The following is a 22835-nucleotide window of genomic DNA, read 5'->3' on the forward strand; positions in this document are numbered from 1 at the left end:
GCCCACTTCTGAATTGAAGTTCCAAGGATATGTGACCTTGGGGGAGTAAATTTCTTGATGCCTCAGTTTCCTCACTTGAAAAATGAGGTGGTAATCTTACCTCGTGCTTGTAATAAGGGTTAAGTGATCTAATTTGTGTGTGTGTGTGTATGTGTGTGTGAAAACGTGTGTGTAGCACTGGGATCAGTACCAACACACAGTTAACACTTATTAAAGGGCTTGTTTGACGACTTTTAAAAATATAATCCAGATAAAGGTAAAGGGGAGAAAGATTCACATCTGAAATCTTTGAAGGCATTTCTCATGAAATTATAGGGCTGAACTCTGGGTCAGTTCTGACATCATTTAGGATAAACTACTTCCTCCAGAATTACCTAAGGCCAAATACAGTGCAACCCTGATACAATTCAATTTTCTTTTGATGCTACTCCTCTAAGGAAGTTCTGTCTTTTGAAGGAAGTCCAGCATCTAGTTTCCTGTGGGGAATAACATTTCATCTAGGGATGACTTGACCCTACTCCTTGCAAAGACAATTCTAGAATTATACTGAAGGAATGCATAATCGAGTTGAGAATGGATCTAAAATAGGAAGGATAAAGAGCTTCTTCCCCAACTAGATTCTTTCTGTTCCTCATAGTCCCCCTGATTTCAGTTCATTCCTCTTGTCAAAAATGATCATCTGACATGAAGTGGGTTTAACTATATCTTGGATCTTGAGCACATAAATTAACTTAAAAACTGGAAGCATGTCATAAGCCATAAGCTATTAGTGAGAGCTAATGCAGAAGACAGGGAGGATGTGTCAAGATAGTCAACAAAATTGATATGAGACAGTCTATACTACCAGCATTTGCTCTCCATATATTTTGAAATTTTTCTTCTACAGCAAACCAATATGGTGAGGACCACTAATATTCCTCCTAAATTTAAGGAAGCTTAGACTTAATTGCTTACCAGGGTCACACAGTAATTCATAGTCCCCAGTGTGATGTGAAACGTGAACTACACAGTAAATTCCATCAGAATGGAAACAACCATTCCATCCCTTCTCCTCTCTTGTCTTTGGTCATACACTGTAGTTACTCCTCAGTGTCATGTACAGGTTAGAGAATGCTTTCTTGTCTCAAGACCACGGAAACAGGTGACCTTACACAAGTGACCAAAGGGAATCTAAGATTTTTGTGTTTATAGTTGTTATATATCTATTTGCTCCTTGGTATAGTCACAGAAAGACTTTAGAGATAGGTCCAGAGCTATTTTCAAAACATGTTGTTTTTCAATTAAAAAAAATATTAAAAAACCAAATGCTCCCTTTAAAATTTTTATTTGAGAAAAAAATTTAGTTAAACCAAAGAAGTAATCATAACTTCCTCAGCCCAAGGTTATTAGAAACCAACTTACAGAGCAGCCTCTAAAAGGTATTTTGTGGACCTTGAAGGTATCTATTCTCAAACTTAATAGTAGAGTCAAGCAAAAATTGACAGTAAAGGTTTACATTTTGTATAATCATTTATGTATACAATCATTTTCTTGTGGCCTATAGATTTTACTTTATGGTACATATCATCATGTAGTGGTACCCTGAGCACATAGAAAATATGCAATAAATACTTATTAAACTGAAGTTGAATTAACAAGCACCATGAATTACATAATTTCTAACAACCAAACCAGTTACTGCTTCTCAGCCTTTTGGTAACACGATGTAACATAACATCATATTTAAGTTGGGTAGATCCTTGGAAGAAATAGTAGTCTCCTAAAAATAAAAACAGATTAAATTATTTAATTTTACCCTTGTGTTTCTTTAGGAAAAAATCTGTTTTTATAGATTACCTAGATTAGATGAGATGGGATTTAAAAATATAAATACTGGGGACTCTTGGCTAGGTATTCTGCCCCTGGATATCTACCCAGAACCAATCACATACAGGGTGCAGGACTCAAGAGTGGCTAGTGTGGCCAGGTGAGGCACATATAGACCTTGATGGAGAAAAATAGACTTAAGGAAAGAAAAAAATTAATTTGAGACCAATTGAAAAGTTATGCTTAGGCTGAACCTGAAGATATTCACAACACAAACTTGAACTTCTTTCCTCATCCCATCTCAGTCCCAGACCATGAGGATGGATGAGGATAAAAGTGACTAAAAAGAAAAGGTAAAGAATGTAAGGTATAAGAAAATATGAGTCCAGGCTTGCCATGGGCTCACTGCACACACTGGGCAGCCAATGGAGTCACAGGAAACTCCAGGGGCTCAGACACAGGAAGACTAGCAGTGACCATGTCCCCCTGCTTGCCAGACCACCCTTGGACAGTGCTGGTGCCACTGCCCACTCATTTTTCTATCCTGTCTTCTCAGTCAGGCACAAGGTGTTTTCCTTCTGTGACCCTATCAAGAATTCAGAGTCCCTCCCCTTTCCTATTTGGAGCTCATTCTCTGATCTTGGAGTTTTAAAATCTAGTTTAAGTGTTAGTAGGATTTCCAGTCTACTTACTTTTGAAATAAAAGACTGCATCAATTTTAGGCCCAATTCCTGGGAAGTTCTTGGTAATCTGTCGGGGATAACCAGGGTCCATGCGCTGATTCCTCTCATCATACCTGAGCAGAGAGATAACCAGCAGGAACTCAATCAGAAAATGGATCATATGACATGAGCCTTAAACCTGTCTTCTCTCCTGAAAGGTTTTTTTTTTTCTTTTCTGAAAAGGTTTTAACTATACTGTTAAAGAAAACCAGGGACCTAAACAGATCTCTGCTTTACTCTAAGTCCTTATATGACTCCAACCCTCGGCTGCTGACTCTAGTCAAGCCTTTCTACTACCCCACAGTGCTTCCCCCAAAGCTGAGTCCTCCTTTATGCAGCCTGGAATTGAAGGTGATTTGCTACAGCACAAGACCTCACTGAACAAATATTTGTTTGCATGACATTGTCTTCTTTTCAAAAGCTTACCACTGAGACAAAATCAACAATTTCCTCCCAGAAGATAACAGAAGAGGCAAGGGTTTACTCCATGGGCTCAAGGGATTTTGAACATTAAATGTTAATGATGATGGGCTACGAAATACTATACCAGTTAGTGAACACAAAGACCTATTTTCTAAAATCAAAAGTTCTACTTCTCAAAAAAAGGCTAAGATTGGTGGACAAAGATGTCATAAACATGTGGTAGTCAACTGAAATTAAATGTTGAACTTTCGATTTTCAAAAGAAAAATAGAATTTTGCTAATGGCACTTGTCTGTAATCCCAGTTACTTGGGAGGCTGAGGCAGGAGGAGCAAGTTGAAGGCTAGCCATGACAGCTTACTCAGAATCTGTCTCAAAATAAAAAGGGTTGGGGGTGAAGCTCAATGGTAGAGTACTTGCCTAGCATGCACGAGATCCTGGGTTTAATTCCCAGTACCAACAAAACAAAAATGAAAAAGAAAAAAATTAGAGAATAGAGATTATAATGTAGCCTTCTTAATACATTCTGTTATTCCTCATGCGAATCAGGTAAGCAATCTGGGAAATGGCTGGTTTTCGCAGAAGTTATAGATGACTCAGTCGTACTTCAAAATTAGATATTTGAGACAAAACCAGACAATCATCAGATGTGCTGCTGGCCATTCAGGATCTCCTGCCATTCTAAGGATGATTTCCTCCCTTACCTTTTGGGTCCAGTGATCACAAAAAGGAGTCCAGAAATACAAAATGACTGTGCCCTAAATACTAGTTCTCACACATCTATAAAACCATTTTCTAGTGTTTCCACTCTGATTAATACTATAACATCTCATTTAATGTGTTTCTTTTGGGAGTGATATGGGCCAAGTTATATTGTTATACTGTGTGTTGTGTGCATGTATGAATATGTAACAACGAATCCCATCAGTAGGTACAACTATAATGCATCAGTAAAAAATGTGGGGGAAAAAATAAAGTGTTTCTTTTTATTTTTAAGATTTATTTATCTCTTTTATGTACTGTTGGAGATCAAAGCGAGGGCCTCACGCATGCTAGACAAGTGCTCTACCACTGAGCAAAATGCTTATTTTAAAAAATACATTTTATACTATTCTTATATATCAGAAATCCACAGCAAAGAGAAAAGAACTAGGTTGAAAATGCCTATTTCGGTCCTATGTTCTCTCAATTCCTTTCCCAAGAAGGTCGAGGATCTTTAAGAATTTGCATTAAAAAACTGCTTCTTTTTTTCATAAGTTTCCCAAATTTTCTATTCATACATTATGATTATACATAATAGTGAGACTCACTGTGACACATTTGTACATACACCCAACATACCAGTCAGTTTCATTCCTCCCCTTTCTCTCCCTCCCCTGGGTCCCTGTTCTCTCTTCTTTAGAAAAAGGACCTTCTGGAAAGATCCATTCCATGCCTGTTTCACAAATCTTAGAGGTCAAAGCTAAAGCTCACCTCCAATACCAGCTATTTACAAAGAAGTAGGTCTTGTAGAGAAGTGGGTTGAAGACAGCACCATCAATTTTTTCCACATATTTAGGAAAGCCCAGCGAATATATGCTCTTTGGATAGTTTGGCTGCAGCCTCAAATTGCTAAGTAACCAGTACTTGTCATCTGTGAAGACAAAAAGAATATATTAGGGTTACCCAGAAAGAATAATAAAAATACTGACTTACTACAAACAACACCATCTTTCCCTAGAGTTCTTAAATGTACATGGATCTTAAACATGGTCTAGCTCCTACAGTTTTGTGGGTTTTTTTCCCACAAATATCAACATCTTCTATTTTACAAACTAGCCCCCCAAATTCTATTTCCTGTGTAGTGAGGGTACTTTTGGTTCAGAGCTACCGTTAATAAAATCTGGAGGGCTTTTTTTTAATCTATATCCATAAAAAAAAATAGTAGTTTTTCCTTAATTTGGCAAAACTAAACATTGGAATTACCTTTAAAAAGAAAAACTTGATTTCTGGCTTCAATTTCATAAGCAGCTTGAATGCCAGAAGGCAGGGTTGGCCATAAGGAAGATATGGAACTAACACCGGTCTTTGATGTCTCAGGAAACTTCCACCAGAAGAACCTGCCGTGAAAGGCATTTGACACGTTAGCCACTGTTACAGACTCAAGTACCGTGAAATGTGAACAGGAAGGACCTGTGAAATCAGTTATTGTTTCCTCCCTCCCTTCCTGTCTCCCTCCCTCCCTCCCTTCCTGCCTTCCTTCCTCTCTTTTTGAGATGAGGGCCTCACTATGTTGCCCAGAATGGACTCAGATTCCTGGACTCAAGGGGTCTTTCCTCCTCAACCTCCAACATATCTGGGATGACAGGTGGCCACCACAGCTCTTGGTTAAGAGTCGATACATCATTCCATTATCTGCACATTCTAGTCCATGGATGGAGCGCCACAGGAGAAGATCTTCATCAATTTTTGATAGTGACAATGACTTTTACAGGCCATCTGAGATATGGAAATAACCTGGAACTTGGAATCTAGCGATCTAAGGTTCTAACCTGGCCTCCCAGCTCGTTCACCAGTTTTATAACTGGGAGTTACCTAGTCTTAGATGTCTGTTTTATAATTTCAAAAAAGAAAAAAAAAAAAAGAAATTGGTCCTACCTACCAAATATCCATCTTCCCCACTGCCCTCCCTGCAAAATCTACCTCAATCTGTGTTCCAAGGCAGGAGTTGTAAGTCATCCTGGAGAAAATCTTTTCCATAGCAGCTCCTTAACTCCCAACTTCACTATCTTTTTCTATAACTAAAATAGTTGGGCTTTTCTGCTTCCTGTCTTCTAACTTCCCAACCCAGATTCTTACTGTAAATCCATTTTTGCACAATAGTTTTCTAGTTAATACAAACATAATCATACCCATTTCTTGCTTTGAAATCTGTAAGAGCTTTCCTCTGTCTATTGAACCAAATTCAAGTCACTGCTTACAAGTTTCATCTACCTCACTTCCACTATTCTCTGATCAATAAAAAAGACAAGGGCTGGGGATGTGGCTCAAGCGGCAGCACGCTGGCCTGGCATGCGTGCAGCCCAGGTTTGATCCTCAGCACCACATACAAACAAAGATGTTGTGTCTGCCGAAAACTAAAAAATAAATATTAAAATTCTCTCTCTCTCTCTCTGAACAAAACAAAGCCCTGGATATTGGGTAGATAAGAAAATGGTCCTACCCGTCTTTAAAGAAAATAATTTTATCTCCCAATGTAGTGACAGCATCAAAACTCAAGTTGGGGTCACAGACAGCTGGCTTTGGTCTGTCCGGATTTGGCATAGGTTGGTGCTTCTCTGGGCCTCCTAAAAATACATTTCAAGAAACATTAGTAAAAATTGTGCATTTTAATTCCTTAGAGAAAGAACCATTCTTTTAAAAACAACATGCCATATTCTTGGTGACAAAATGCATCAATGTTAATTTAAGTGTTCTATAAAATTCATAAGATGTCTATGCTAAGGATTTTTTTCCATATAGTTGCATATCATGGAGGAGAATAATCTGATTTTTGTGATTGTTAGATTATTTCTCCATGTGCCTCTTCAATGGGGCAATGGCATGTCGGATAGAAAGGACAACACACCAAGGCCACAGGTTTCACCTGAAATGACACCCCAGGTCTTTTGTCTCCATATGGAATATGAAGATGTTATCTATGCTACTTACCTCACAGGGCTTCCAAGGTTCAATAGAAAAGGAAGTAAAATCTCATCCTAATGTAGATACTCCTAGAATGTTTATAAGTGTAACTAACTTTGTATGGCAAAATGACATGGAGGTCCAACTCACCGTAGAGGGACTGAATGCCACGGATGTCATCAGAAGACAGGTGAAACGTGTTAGGGTCGAGATAACCATAGTTGGGGTACATTATTGCCTTTCGATCATTGGAATGCCCAAGTCCCAAGGAATGCCCAAGTTCATGGACAGCAACAAGGAATAAGTTTCTGCCTAGGAAGAAATCAACCAAAGGGGATAAAGTGTGAAATACATAGTCATCTTATTTTAAAATGACTCATAAAATTGTACATACTTATGAAGTATCACGATTCTATCTATATCATATAGATATAGATATAGAAATATAGATATAGGTATAGAAACATTTGTATCTATATATCTATCTATATCTATATATCTATATATCTATATATATATATATAGATATATAGATATATAGATATATAGATATATATACAATGTTTCTTTGTGGGGAAAGCATTCAAAATTATTTCTTCCAGCTTTTTGAAATATGCACTACAATATTGTTATCTATAGTCACCCTTCTGTACAATAGCACACCAAAACTTCTTACTCCTACCTAACTATAACTTAGTACCATTGATCAACTTTCCCACTTCTTTCCTTCCCTATGTTCTCTTTAGCCTCTGGAAACCACTATCCTACTCACAACTTTTATGAGATCAACTTTTTTGGGACTCCACTTGTTAGTAAGATCTTGTGGTACTTGTTTTTCTGTGCCAGTTTTTCACTTAATGACTTCCAGTTCCATTCAGTGATAGGACTTCATACTTTTTATAGCTGAATAGTATTCCACTATGTATATATAATGCATTCTTTATCTATTCATCAGTTGATGGATAATTAACTTTATATTTCTTACCTTGGAATTCTGAAGACAATAACATAATATCTGAGACAATGAAAGTACTGATTTCCTCACTCTCTTAAATAGGGTTTCTTAAAATCAACATTATTGACATTATAGGTCAGATAATTCTTTGTACAAGGTAGTCCTTTGCATTATAGCTGTTTGGAAATCTCTAGTTGTACCTCTAAATGCTAAATGCTAATGGCAAACCCCCTCTATTTTTCATAACAACAAAAATATCTCCTGGGAGGGGAAAATTTGCTCAGGACCACTGAACTAGTAAGCAAGTGAAATGTATTCTTTTGTGAAAATTCCTAGAATAACTTATAGCTGTGTTCAGTAATTAACTCATTGCTTCTAATCATTCTTAACTAACGCAAGGTGTGTTTGTTTCAACCACTTGGGAGAATGAGCAAGAGGATCACTTGAGCCTAGGAGTTCAAGGTCAGCCTGGGCAACATAGAGAGAGCTTGTCTCTCAAAAAAAAGGGGGGTGTTAAGGGGGAGAAATAGATAGAGGTTGTTATAACTCAGTGGTAGAGCACTCACCTAGTAGGCCCTGGGTTCAATCCCCAAAATCTCAAAAAAAAAAAAAAAAGTAATTCCCAAGTCCCATGACTCTACTTATACTCAGCTTTTACTCTTTTGTTTTGTTTGGTTTGGTTTGGTTTGGTACTAGGGATTGAACCAGCCCTTTGAACAAGCTAGACAAGCATCCTACCACTGAGCTACACTCCCAGCCCCGTTTAAAAATTATTTTGAGACAGGGTCTCACCAAGTTGCCCAGGCTAAACTTGGACTTGAAATTTTCCTGCATCAGACTTTTGAGCAGCTAGTATTATAGGTCTGCAATACCATGTCTGGTTGCTTTTACTCTTTATCCAGCTTCAGTGAATATCGAAAGGTCTTTGATAACCATCCTTTACTAGACCCACATGTGAGGCTGTCTATCCATAAGTTCCAGATACTATGAATGACTGAGAAATACAGCACACTGTGTCTAATCCTTACCCAACTCAAGAAAACCACCAGCTCATCATTTATATATCAAGAGGACCCAGGGCTGGGGCTGTAGCTCAGTGGCAGAGCGCCTGCCTTGCACATGTGAGGCACTGGGTTTGATTCTCAGCACCACATAAAAATAAACAAAATAAAGAAAGAAGACCCAAAGGGTCAATTGATCAAATTAAGTGCTTGGGTCAAGATCAAATCCAAATTTCTTGGCTCAGAAGCTCATGATTTTTACTACACACAATTCTAAATATAATTAAAGGCACTAACATATTTTGGACTAAAAAGTTATAATCATGCTTGTTCGTTATTTCTATGTCTTAGAGGATTCACTTTTGTTAGTAAAAGAGGGAAGAAAGGTATGCCCCTTCTCCCCAATTTCTAAATTCTCAGATTTAAATAACTCCTGACATTTTGTGTTTTACACCTATGTCTTCTGTTTTGTTTTGTCTTGTTTGGTTTTTTCCTGTAACAACACTATATCTCAGAAGAAATGATTTGCCTGAGTCACGCACCACTTGGGACTCCTGAAATACCTACCACCAGGTAACTAGGTGAAGAGTCCACACCTCTCCTGCCGAGGGTCCAGGAACACAGGCTATGCACAACCTTAACATAGGCCCAGCAACTAACTCAAGAGAGCTGTCATTCTTCTCACAAATAGAAGAAGGAAGCTAGAACTAGGTTATTCCCTCTACTCCACATGAGACTGGGAAGAGTAAACAAAGCTTTTACAATTTGGCCTAAATCTAAATTTATTCTATTCTCGGTTCTCAGATCACTTTGTACAAACCACCACCATTAGTCCCCAACTCCAAATAACGTATTTCTGCTCATGTTCTGTCTTCTACTAGATTGCAGGCTCAGTGACAGAATTGTGTCCTTCTTATCTCTGTATGCAAATACCCCATCACCCAACACCATAACAATTAGCCCAATTATTCACTTAATTTTTTTGAGTCAAAAAGTTAGGTTGAGAATAAGCATTTTAAGTTAGAATTTTCATAAATAACTTTTTGAAGCATAGAATCAAGTCAATTTAAAAAAAAAAAACTAAGTCTAAGAACTAGGAAATACATATTCCAGTCCAGCTTTTCTACCAACTAGCCACTACCCATCTCTTGGTCTCAATTTTCTCTTGAGCTGTATTAAATACTTTTTAAAGGACTATTAGAATTCCAAACATTCTTTGAGGCTAGCCAGCACTAGTATCTCATTTCAGATGAAGAGCTTACAATCCCCAAATACCCCTGGATAAAATTTAGACACATTTAACATGTCTGGTTGAGGATTTGCAATTCAGCAAGTGCCTAATCCTACATGATCTGCCTTTAAAATACAGAAGTCCTCTTCTCATCAAAAAGTTGATAAGCCTTAAGCTACATATCAGATTAGAATAGCCTTTCTGGTAGACAGTTTCTATAAAAATATTGCCCTACAACCAGAGACAGGGGGATGCTGAATAGACTATCTTCTTAACTTTCTCCCCATTTACTTTCCACATAAGCAAGTCATATAATCTAGAATTTTTCAGGTTAGTGATTCACCAAGTTATAGGTGAGTTTAGTTAACCATATGCATATATCTGAGACAGAGGGTGAGTTACAGTCCTTCTGCAAATGCACACAAAGTACTTCAATCATTTAAATAATTGATTTGTTGAACATTCTGCAATTTTTGTCACAGAACCACACAAGACCATGTGACTATATAATTTTGGGTTTCTCCATACAGGTCTCTAAATTCTCTATAACTTTATCTTTCTGCATCAATATGAATCTAAGAAATTATCAGCAAGTAATGAGTCAAACCCATGACCACGTTATGCTATGTGTTGGCATATACAGAATTATTAGTATTTGTGGTTGCTTTAGAGTTCATGGATTTTACTTTCCAAACCTAAATAACAGCTTTTACCTTCCCTGAGTCTATACTAATAATCTTGCTTATATCTCATAGAATTACAATAGATTCTTAGAGATTATCTTTAAGATAATCTAGTGTAATATCCTCAATTTATAAGAGGTGAAACTGAGACTCAGCTAAAGAGTTAAATTTGATTTAGAAGCAAAATTATAGTCTGCACAAGTTTCTCCAGGTTATCATATTTTGCCAGAAGGTAAACTTTCAAAATCAGGACAGATTTTAAAATTTGTTATGTTTAATTTTTTTTCCCTACCTTGTTGATTTTTACTCCAGGTTTCTGCCTCATCAAAATGTGCATCTCCTCCAATACCAGGTCCAGGTTCATAAGCATGGGCTAAGATTCCATCTTTGCCATCAAAAGGGTTGAAATCTCCATGAGCTTTTTTTTTTAAAAAAAAAAAAGGAAAGAAAATTAGTGCTTTCGTATATGCTATAGATCATATCAAATGAGACAGATGGAGTCCAAATTCTTCACCTCCACTTGCAAAAGATATCATAATGTCAGCTTCTCCTGCATGAACCCTTCTGAATTTCAGGGGGGTCACATCACTCCATACTTGAAAAGCTTTCTGGATGGCATAGTCAACATCCTCTTTCTTCATGTCAGGAGTGTAATTATTGATTCTTTATCAGAAAAAAAAAGAGAGAAAAACATAGAAACTATATGTTAATTGTCTTATCATAATACTTCAGTTCCAAGACCTTCACTGAAGGATGAAGCATTGCATAAATCAAGAATTCAGACAAAGAACAATTTGCTTTAGTACAAACCATTTTTCCTTGGACAGCTTTCTCCTAACCAAAATCTATCTTAATTTCTTTTATTTATGACTGAAATTAAGTCATTATGATGGATTTTCTTTCATAGATGCTTACAGCTTCTTCTCCTGCTCCCAGACTTCCACATTTGCCCATCTTGACTACTCTGTATACTTTCTCCTCTCTCTGACTTATAATTATTTCAACTTCATGCTCATTTTATTTGAAACTTTCTTCTATTCTGCTAACTTAACCTGCAAGACACACAATTACAACTCTTCTTGAGTGAGCAATTCTTCCTTCCTTCTAGAGATAATGAATTTAAGCACAGAGATAGAGTAACAATTGAGGGAGGTCACTTATCTACTTCCAAATTTAGGAATATATTGTATCTAAATGGCTTGGGTTTCTCGAAGTCAAACCACTGGGAAAACAGAGGAACTCACAGCTCCATACACCTGCATTACCTGTAGGTGATTTCATGCTTCTTCCACACTGGCCTTCCTTGAAATGTGCTGTAATGATGGACATCAGGCACTCCACATCTAGGTTTGTGCATCACCTCCAGAGTAGAAGTGTCCAGCTGCCCGGTCACGTTTAGCCCAAAGAACTGCTGCATTTCTTGGATTTTTTCCTTTAAGGAGTCCCTACTGATTTTCATTTTTGTCATTGGAATTGTCTCCGTAAGTCCATAAAAATGATTCAGGTACATCTGGAAAAAGATACATTCAGTAATATATAACCACACGCAGGAAAGTTGGCCCTGGGAGCTTTGCGTTTTGACCCACCTGAACAGTGATATTTTCAAACTAGGTATTTTTACATTTTAATCACAGGTTAGAATGTTGTTATTTAGACAATTATTATAATGAAAAAACAGTTTAATTTATGTGCTATCAAAAACATGTCAGAACTTACTAGATTTATTTCTAGAAGCCCAATGGAGGGAAAAAATCTTTGTTTCTACTTCTTCAAACTTTTTTCTACTCCTTTGAAAATATTTTAGCATTTAGTATATTATTTTATTTGATAAATGACAAAAATCTTCATTGCTAGAATGCTTAAAGTGTTAATTTAAGCTGGGATAAAACTTTCTTGCTTGACTTGGGATGCAATTCGTGGTAGACGGCTTGCCTAGCATGCTCTTAAGCCCTAAGTTCCATCCTCAGTACTACAAAAAAAAAAAAAAAATCCTTGTTTAAAAATACAAAGCTGGACACAATGGACAACTATGATAAGTTCAAAGTTAAAATAATTTTAGAAAATAGAACCATGCATGGCAGCACATGCTTGTAGTTCCACCTATGTGGGAGGCTAAGGTGAGAGCATCACTTCAGCTCAAGAGTTTGAAGCCAGCCTATGTTACCAAAAAAATCAAGTTAATTTTAGAAAATAAGAGATCCAGCTCTTTTAGTTATAAAGCACATAAGAATTGAAAGTAATATTTTTAAGAAAAAGGCTTATGAAGAAATATCTGGGATGAAGAAGGGTAATGGGAGTATGTTGAAATTATCATGGCAGCTGATGTGGTTAAATTGGTCAATCCACCAGAAAATCTCAGACTGTTAATTGGCATAGATGACTAATGTAAAATATTATAACAGAATTATACTGAACTGAAAGTCCTTGGTCAAAACTTTTTTAGAGAAAGGGACAAATGTCACTTACCCGTTTCATAACACTCCTTCAAAACTAATACTTTCTTTATATTCCTCTCTAGCAAAGAAAAAATTCAATGCTGAAGGCAAGCAGCCTAATAGAACAGTTTTCAAATAGCCTTTTTCAAAATAAAACAAGTAAATGCAATAAAGACAAAAATCAGGCTAGATAAATACTATAGTGACAATACTTACTTCAGCAAATTCCTCATCCATTTCTGTTGGGCTTATTACTTTGGCTTGGGAAGCAGCTCCAAGCTCAGTGACCCACAGGACCAGAATCAACAGGAGAAGCTTCATTGTTAACTTCTCCCTCCAGAAGAGCTTAACTCAATTTACTCTGCGCTATTGTAGTTCAAGTTCCTTATATGTCCCTTTTTATATAACTCTTAGGCCAGACTCTTTGAATATGAAATCCTTTGAGTGACTCACAGTTGATATCATCCCTTGATTTATCTCAAAAACATGCAAGCATGACCTTATTTAACTAACAATGGGTCAATCCGCATTAACCCATCATTCACCTAGGTATCTCATAGTGTATTTCTGCAAAATGCTAAGTTCTTTCACCCCTATGAAATAAGCCCTTCTTTAAAGAAAAGAAAAAAGAAAAAGCTGAGCATCTAAAATATAAAGATAACTTAAAACACATTTTATAAAGTTTAGTATTCTCAGTTTTAATTATGATATTCCTCTTCATCAGAAATGAAATCAGTTTTTAAAGTAGATTTGAAAATATTTCATAAATAAAGTTTCTTTTTTTGCCAGATAGATGAATCCTCTCTACCTTGGGAACTCCATAGAGAACTATGGAACTATGATATAGAGATTTTATGTTTAGCAAGAGAAATTTCATAACATTAGTATGCTTTGATGTTCTACGTGTTGTATGAGCTTAGGTCCTAATTCTATAACTTGAGATCATCAAGTCATTGCAGTTAAAAACCAATCCCAATGGGGTTCTTTGATAGTTTCCAGAGGCAAAATTTCCTTAGCTCCCTAATTGTCCAGAGTTGGCAGCACAAGGCTTAACACTTTTCAGTGACAGAAAAAGTTTACCTTTGGAATCTCTCCATCTTATCAACACAGCTTCTTTCCCTCTTGACCCAACTATTCCATTTTTCATAAAACCTGCCTCACAGACATAGAGTATTAAGGACTGAAAATATGTAAGAGTCAAGGAATAGAACTTCAAAAGTAGAATTGCAAGTAGTGGGACCGTGTGAGGGGAAAGACCCTACTGAACAGCCCTTCAAATCCCACCACAAGTCAGCTGCCTGCTGATGCTGGCATAACAGCCTTCTGGATGTTTGCAGGCCCTCAGTAGTGTATCATCATTGAATAATTGCTCTGACCCACGTCCCTGACCTGGGACATGCTGCTGGCAGCTTGCTAGCATTTTTCTAAGGTGGCACCTCTGGAGGAATGATTTCCTTCTCAATAGGAAGAAAAAGAGGCCTTTGCATCGGCCCTGGTATTATTCCTCCAAACTCTGAACTTTTCAAGTTCCATAGTTGGACCAGTGGGAATTTTATCAAGTTTGCAACCAGAGGTAGTTCTAGAATTCATGAGGAGGAAAATCAGGTGGAAAGGTGTAAGGTAACCCTTTGGAATGCTGAAATCAGTTCAAGAATCATAAAAGGAACACAACAGAGTTGGACTTGAAAGCAGGAAAAATATATTATTTGTTGGAAAATATCAGAAAGGCTGATTTTTCTTCCATTCTATTCCTGATGCCAAAAATAAAAAAAACTACCTTGGAATTCGTAATAAACATATGTGAATGAATCTATTTGGAGAATGCTAAGGACATCAAGAGAAAACTTCCCTAGTAGGAACAATCCTTTCCTGAATGGTGTATTCCTAAATCTCACTGAAAGCAAGAACACAGCGGGAATGAATCTGGTTATCCAAAGATTTACAGTAAGAATCTTGAAAGTGTAGGATGTGAGATACAAGGAAACACTGCCAAAGATACAGAGAAGTGAAAGAATGTCTTCACTAGAAATAAAAATAGAATACCATAACCAAATTTTATTTCTTTAGAAGTCTTGATTCACTGAGTACCCCAAATGAGTCAAGTAGGAGGAGATAAAGGCCATTTGGGCAGCCATAGGACATTGCAATTGTTGTCAGCTTAGGTCCTGGAGTCTAACTGACCTGCTATAAAATTGTTCCAGCATTTTATGACCTTGGACAGTCACTTTAAACTCTTTAACACTTAATTTTTTTTCCATTTGTAAATTGGGATAATTGTATATACCTTGTGAATTACAAAAATTACATTAAGTAATAAGGAAAAATATTAGCCTACTGCCAATACACCTTAAGGGTTTAGCGATTGCTCTCTCCCTTCATCTTCCTTTACTGAACTCTTAAATAAGGCGTTTTTAAAGAAGTGTGTAATGGAAATTAAGAGGGAGATCAACTACCTGCCCAGGCCTCTCTCCTGAGATAGAAAGAGCTACAGAAATATTCTGACTCAGGCCCAGACTGGAAGCTGAGGGTCCCAGGAGAGACATGGCTCCCAGGGGACATACTGAAGGAAGGGAGAATACAGGGATTAGTGGCAATGCTCTATGTGAAGAGGAGCATATTTATGAAAATTCAGAGAACAGCTGAGGTCAGAGCTCCTCATGAGTGAGTACTATGCTGATAAGGTTTTCCTTATTAGAAGGCATGCTTTATAGCACAAAGCTTCTAAAGGCTTCCAAAGCTTTTTACATTATTTTTTTCCTTTGCCAGACACCAGGATATTCCAGGGTATATTCTTGATACCTGCAATCATTTGTAGTGTCATCCCCAGGAATCCAGAAGCAAACAGAAGCATGATTACCAGCCAGGACCAGGAAGGAGCAACACTCACAAACTGCTCAAAGAAATTTCTTAGCTGTCCCTTCCCTGAACAAATAGTTTGTTTGTGCAGAAAGAAAACTTCAGCTAGTTGATTCCTTTTATGGATAAAGAAATGGCGATCTGGAAAAGAGAAGTGGATTGCTTAAGGAGACATCCAGGCAGTCTCCTGACTCTGTCCTGCCTTTTTGCTATGTCACACTTCCTTTGCTATTCTGATTTTTCTTCAGCAGTGTCTCTCTTATGAATATCTTATTGCAAAAACTACAAAAATAATACCAAGACACTCTCAAACTTTTTTAGTAAAAGCTTTGCTCTTGGGGGTTCCAGGTGTAACAAGATATTCCTGGGAATACTGTAAGTAGATGTGAATTCTCCAGGGAGGTGGCAACACCTGTCTGCTCTCTGGAGGGTGAACTTCTGTGCACCTCTGCCCCTACATTGGCCTGGGCTTGGCCCTGCTACTACCATGCCCTCTGCTTCTAGGGCTCCCCAGAAATTGGATTAGAGTATCTCTAAGGAGAACAATGTTTGGAGTCACCCTAGTGAGTTTGTAGACTTAAACAACTAATTCTTATGTGCTTCACTTTCTTTATATCTAAAAATGTGGATAATATTAAGGGTTTTTTTTTTTTGTAAAGAGCAAGTAGCATAATTCATTAAAAACACCTAGCTGTGTGCCATCATATGATGGGACCTCAATAAGTGTTAATTCTTTGCCTTCTCCTTTTCCTCCCTGCTCATGCATGTTGGCCATGTTTGGGATAGACCAGCTACTTTTTCTGCAATGGAGAAAAATGTATCTAAATAACAAGTAAAATAGAAAACCTTCAACAAAAAGTTGATTTCCACATGTAAGAAAATAAAATTTTTGCATAGTTCCTTTGTGTTCTTACTCTGTTTTGACCACAAGTGAATCCACATCCAACAAGAAAACAGCTGGAAAATGTCCTGAAAACAGATGAGGTTGATGATGCAGACAGCTAGGAGAGCCCCTTCTGCCAGAATGAACTGGAGCTTGACCCTGCACAGACCTGCTACTCAGCTCACATTTGTAAGACAGAGATCATCAGAGTAATTGCTGAGGCTCTCCTGCCTTCTAAGCTAGCATTCAGCTCAAAATTGTATCAGAGAGCTCCCCAAGATATTCTTCCCAAGGAGAAACTGCAGAATGTTAACAAACTCCTGGAAGGTGTGGAATTTGGGAGCAAGAACCACCATGCTAGATGCAGCCCAGAAAAGGGAATGAAAGGGAGGAAATAGGAAAGGTACAGATAGTATCCTTCCTTTCTTTTATCACCTTTCTTCCCTAACAAATGACTTCCTTTCAAACAACTCTAAGACAAAATATGGCAGGAGGCAATGGTGCCCTGTGTTTATCACAAGGTAGAGACAATGCAGTGACATATGCATATGCATTGTTAGTGAGTTCTTTATTCTTCTATTCTTGATCTACAACAACAAAATAAATACTTAGGGGTAGCAATAATGATTCAGATATGTGTGAACTGACTTTGACTTTGCAGCTTAGTTTCACCGAAAAAAGCAAGGCTTTGGAAATAGGTTTGGCCTTAAACCTCAGCTATTCTAGCTACAAGCTAAGCTGTGTGGCTTTGGTCAAGTTATTTAAGTTCAATTTCCTCATCTACAAATGACTATTGTGAGGATTAAATAAAAATACGTGAGACTGCTCAGCATTGTGCCTGACCAATTGAGAGCCATTTCATAAATACTGGTCTCTTTCCTTTGTAACAACTAGAGAATTGTTTTTCGATCTTTCATTACTGTTCCCCATAGAGAGGTATTTTAGTTATTCCTCCCTTGCCATTTTAGTACCAGAGAAATGCCATATATCTGTTTATGTGTTGTATGCATATCTGTCCTTTATACATAAAGAAGCAAAAAATTTTTTGCCTCTAATGAACAGTTTTCAGCACTTGGAAGTGATATAACCCCTAATAAGAATGCATATCACAAAGAAGCCTGTACTAGTTGAGCACAGGAGTACAAGCCTGTAATCCCACTGACTCAGGAAGCTGAGGCAGGAGCACCTTAAACTTCAGGCAGGCCGGGCAACTTAGTGAGACCCTGTCTCAAAATAAAGTAAAAGGGGATAGGGTACAGGACTTGCTTAGCATATGCAAGGTCTAGGTTCAATCTCTAGTACTGAAAAAACATTTTTTTAAAACCTCCCCTCTATATTACTAGATCAGTAATGACCATGACACCGGTTCCACCTGGTTTGATGTGGCACCTTACCAGGCAGTAGGTAAAGGTTTAGAGACAACATCCATAAAGCCAGGAAATCTGGGTTTGTGTCATTATAGAGTAGTAGCACTCTAATAAAGAAGAGACCAATTGTAATTGTTGGTTAAATAGATTCAGAAAAAAAAATAAATGACTAGAAAGAGGAAGATAAATCAGAAATAGTCTACATGGTTCTCTTCAAGAGTGAGGCAAGATAATTTTTAAGTTTCTCAATTATTTTTTCCTATATTTCTCTCCTTCCCTTCAAACTCCACTCAAGCAGCCTGCAGACTCTATATTTCTTGTCTCAACATTTGTGACCTGAGCACATTATTCACGTTCCATTAAATCCACTAAAGTGTATATAGTTTCATAGAGTTTCTAGGGTTAGGGATGTAGGTCAGTAGTAGAGCTTTGCCTAGCATGCAGGACACCTTCAGTTCAATCCCTAGTGCTGCTAAATAAAATTAAGAAGAGAGTGTTTCTCCTAAGCTGAGCCAATACTGGGAGTGGTGGGTGAGTTCAAGAATTCTGAGTACCATGAGGAACTGAGCCCCACTCTACAGAGACATTGCAAGGATGTGCCAGTACCACAGTGGGAATAACCAGAAACAGGGAAGTGAGATTCTGGGCCTAGTATACCTAATATCCATGAAGCAAGCATGCCACGGAAGCAGCAGTTGGCAGAACTGAAAATATCAGCAACCCAGGTGGACCCATAAGATGAAACTCCAGAATGACAGGTTGAATTTCCTACCAGCCCAGTGGGACGTGGGCTTAGAACTGAAGTTAAATCTTATGGGAAATGGAACATGTCTGGTACATCTGGACTGCTGTTCATAATGCTAGGAATACAGGATAGATAGTGAAAGTGCTTTCTGCATAGTGCTCTACCACCATCAACATCATTATCCCTATTAATACATTTTAAGTATAGTTTTCTAAATGTTTTGTCTCTTTTTTCAAAAAAGCCTACATTTGGGGAGTTTACATGATTCATATGACGGGTGGATCCTTCTTTAGCCTTCAAAGATAAAAAGGAGTAGTATCCCTAGGCAGTTAATACATAGGTTTTCGACATTAAATAAATGGAAATTAAAACATGGAAGTAATGTTATTGGCACCTGCTCACATTTTTTCATGCATGTACTTAAACTAGAGGTGATAGGAGACAATATTATGAAATATTTCAAATTCTCCTACCTCAGTCTCTAAGCCATTCACATTCAACAAATCAGGGCTCTCTGAAACCTCTCTTGATCTCAATTGCCTTTTAACAAACCCTTTTTCAAAGTATTGTCCCCTGGTTCCTTGAAAAGCCATCATGGGCATTTTCATAGCCATTGAGAACCCTAAAAGACATAGCTTCAAACTATTGAAGGAAGACCTTTTATTGGGAAAATGTGGAAAGCCATGAACTCTCTACTGGCAGACTCGAGGGAATCAAAACTTCATAAGTGATGTAGCTTTGAGTGAGTGCTCTTTCACGGGAGTCCTCCTATGATCTCAGTTTGCCTGCCTTCAACAGTATCTTGAGGAGGCAGGTCCTACAGGGGAATCACAGAAGCCCACACAAAGGAAGAGAATGAGGGTGATACAAGGAAGGGAAGGAGAAAAGGAAAGGGAAAGGTATTCAAGGAAAAACAGAGTGAAGCCACCTGAGCAATGCTTTACCAAACCAAAAGTGGAATCCTCTCTGCCTAGAATGGTACCCTACCATATCTCAATAAGCACAGATCAAATAGAGAGGCCCTTCCTTAGCAGCAAGCCATTTCATGAGCTCAAGTTTCACATCTTAGTTTCCTTATGAACAACAAATCTCTTGGGATTTTCCAACTCAAGTGAGCTCTGAGAAGATTCACTCTGTGGAGAGACCAGGGAACTTCCTTCTTCCTAATATCAAATCCATGGGATGATTAATAAGCTCTGCAAAGAAGAGTGAATCATGCTTAGAACCACTTTATAAATGCAAAATATCTCACAGTGAGTGACAACAGTGTCTAAATAGCTATGTCTTAGACGTAACTCAAGGAAGTTCAATGGAGCTCTTCATGTCTTTAGTCACGTTCTCGTCTGCTTCTGGAAAGGCTGACCTGTTTCTCATCAGTCCAAGTGCAGCCTGTGCTTCTGGATATAGTTCTAGTAAGCTAACTCCCAGAAAGACCTATCTCTTGACCTTCTCCTTCACTTCAAGCTCTATTCAGGCAGATAGCAGCCTCTTTGTTTCTTGCCTCAGCATCTATGACCCTGAGCAGATTATTTATATTCTGACTTCTTTCCCAAGCTAGTAGAACTCTTTCCTTCACTGCTAAGCCCATCACATTGACATCCATCCGGGGCTGAATCTGTACAGCTAGAGTGCATGATACAACTTGTGTTTTCTACATCTCCTTCCTGGAGATAATCAATGACTACTAGAATTATGCATGAAGAATATAAAATCCCACCTGAACCAAAAATAAGATTTTTTTTCTTTTTCTTACTATTAGATTTAAAAAGTTTTCTCTGGTTATGTAAGTAATGCATGTCAGTTATAAAATATTTGAGCTACAAAAAGAAGAAAAAGAATCAACTTATAAAATATAAGGAATAGAATACAATATTAATTGATATTATACTTATAAACTCATCACCATTATAATTATCATTTTCCATGCCTATTTTTATGCACATATGCACATATCATAAATTTTATAAAAATAGATTCATATCATGCATGCCATTCTTATGATTGACACCCTTTTTCCATAGAGTGGATTTTTTTTGTTATTCATTTGCTTTGTATACATCCCTTTTCTTCCTTTTGTCCCTTCACTGAATAAATCACTCTATCCTGCTCTTTGATTCCTCTTCATTAATAATCTGATATGCAGCCTTCTATATTTCTCCTGTTTGCTCATATTGTATGTACACCCATGTGCATACACATGCATGAACATATATACATATAAAATGGGGAAGGAGGTTTGTTATGACTTCTTCTGCAAAAATAGAATTATATTACATGCATTCCTCTGACTCACTTTTATCACTTAATGATCAAATCATGAGAAACTCTCCAAATTAACTGGTATAGGACTTAATTGTTCATCCTAATAAATACCCTATCACACTTCATAATTTGAATGTATTACAATTTTCAAAGCTTTACTTATGGATGAGTGTATACTGTTTCCAGTTTTTTGATCTCCACAACAGTGGAAAAGGAATCTTAAGTCTACACTACCGTTGCACTTTTCTTCCCTCACCCTTGCAGAATTGTTAAAATCAGTCTTCTCTGTGTCACTGTGAAGTACCCTGAATGAGCCTTGTCAAGAGTCTTTTGGAGATCACAGGTTCCTTGAAAATCTCATGAAAGTGATAAAACCTCTCTTGAGAAATGTACTTACATTCTTAAGATAATTTTAGTGGTCTTGGACCTAGGTGGTGAATACCTGAATTTGAGAAAAATTTTGTACAACAAAGATTTTCTTCATGATTTTGTTGGGCATTTCCCCAAACTCCAAACCCCTTCCTTCTGACAACAACCTATAACTGATTATGGACTCCACAGCATGATCATGGCGGGCAGCTGAGGGGAAGCCAGACCAGAATTTCTGCAGAAGTACAAGGTACTTCACAGGCCACTGGACATGTTTGTCTTCACTTCTTCACATACTGACATGTGAATGTAGTAGCTGCTATAGAGGTGATCGCTGCCCTCCATGTAACATAATTATTAAGTGCTATTATTCATATGTCACTTGACTCTCACAAGCTTGCTGTTTGCATTTGTTAATGCGGTCTTGTTTCTCATTCTTTTATTTTTTCTTTTATTTTTTTTTAATGTTGGTTGTTCAAAACATTACATAGTTTTTGATATATCATATTTCACATTTTGATTCAAGCGGGTTATGAACTCCCATTTTACCCCGTATACAGCTTGCAGAATCACATCAGTTACACTTCATTGCTTTACATATTGATAAACTCATGTCTGTTGTATTCTGCTGCCTTTCCTATCCTCTACTATCCCCCCTCTTGTTTCTCATTCTTATAGAGATAATGGGTGTAATGATTCATCAAACGATGTGTACAATCTAAATTCCCTACACCTTTCATGTTTTTGTTAGACCAATGATTCAAAGGCGGGTATCTATCCCAAACTCCAGCATATAGTAGCCCTCATGCCCTGACCCCCACTTCCATAGAGTAGAAAGGACGATGAATCATAGGCTCACACTGATATGTGGGATATGACAAGCCTTCTCAAGCACCAGCCCCTGTTTCTATAGTAACTATTAAGAAATGGTCTGGAGATGCTGAGATCAGGGAGTTAGCCTCCATGTACCTCTCCTGCATCTATTTCCCTTTCTTGCTATACCTTAAGGTCTAGAGGCTAGGCCAAGACAATAAGGAGTTAGGAACAGACAAGGTCAGATGCTTTATTGAACCAGATGTTCTACTGAACCGAACAACACATGTCCTATCATTTTTTAGGTAAATATCCATTGAGGTTAAGCAATATGCAGGTTTAAATAACAAATGTCCTCCTGTTTAAGTGACAGATTGATGGGATTATGACTTTGCATTTAAGAAATCCAGGTAAGAAAAGCTGAGTTCAAGGCAATTTGGGGAGGTCCTGTCTCAGGAAAAAAAAAAAAAAAAAGAGCTAGGGATCTAGCTCAGAAATAGAAAACTTGTGGTTTCAAGAAATCCTAGGCGGCATCTCATGCCATCTGCAGTTTATGGGCGGATGCAGGGCGCGGAGCTTGGGGTGCCTGTCGGCCGCCCAGAAACCAGGGGGTTCTGCTGTGT

The 22835-nt window shown here is 37.6% G+C and overlaps 1 protein-coding gene across 2 annotated transcripts; it reads right to left on the reverse strand.

The window, feature by feature from the left end:
• Nucleotides 1–1658: 1658 nt before the first annotated feature.
• On the reverse strand, nucleotides 1659–11983 carry Mmp12 (matrix metallopeptidase 12). 2 transcript variants are annotated; one of them, XM_026392474.2, is made up of 9 exons: nucleotides 11748–11983; nucleotides 10997–11145; nucleotides 10775–10900; nucleotides 6763–6924; nucleotides 6152–6275; nucleotides 4915–5048; nucleotides 4423–4582; nucleotides 2499–2602; nucleotides 1659–1759 (listed from the first exon to the last, which is right to left on the reverse strand). In XM_026392474.2, exons 1-9 carry the CDS (start codon nucleotides 11948–11950, stop codon nucleotides 1659–1661), a joined length of 1263 nt encoding a protein of 420 aa, XP_026248259.1. In that variant the 5' UTR covers nucleotides 11951–11983. The 2 variants fall into 2 exon arrangements, with proteins under 2 accessions (XP_026248259.1, XP_026248260.1); XM_026392475.2 differs by having other exon boundaries at nucleotides 1659–1756; nucleotides 2493–2602; nucleotides 11748–11950.
• Nucleotides 11984–22835: the final 10852 nt, after the last annotated feature.

The sequence above is a fragment of the Urocitellus parryii genome, chromosome 4 (assembly GCF_045843805.1).
Source record: "Urocitellus parryii isolate mUroPar1 chromosome 4, mUroPar1.hap1, whole genome shotgun sequence".
Classification (NCBI taxonomy): domain Eukaryota; kingdom Metazoa; phylum Chordata; class Mammalia; order Rodentia; family Sciuridae; genus Urocitellus; species Urocitellus parryii.

Bases quoted from the DNA above. Each gene is read 5' to 3' on its own strand.
- Mmp12 (XM_026392475.2), bottom strand. From the start codon at position 11,950: ATGACAAAAATGAAAATCAGTAGGGACTCCTTAAAGGAAAAAATCCAA. The intron at 6,925-10,774 runs GTAGGGAAAAAA...ATTTCTTCCTAG, and splicing joins CTGGAGTAAAAATCAACAAG to GCAGAAACTTATTCCTTGTT. The intron at 4,583-4,914 runs GTAATTCCAATG...TTGTCTTCACAG, and splicing joins TCAAGTTTTTCTTTTTAAAG to ATGACAAGTACTGGTTACTT.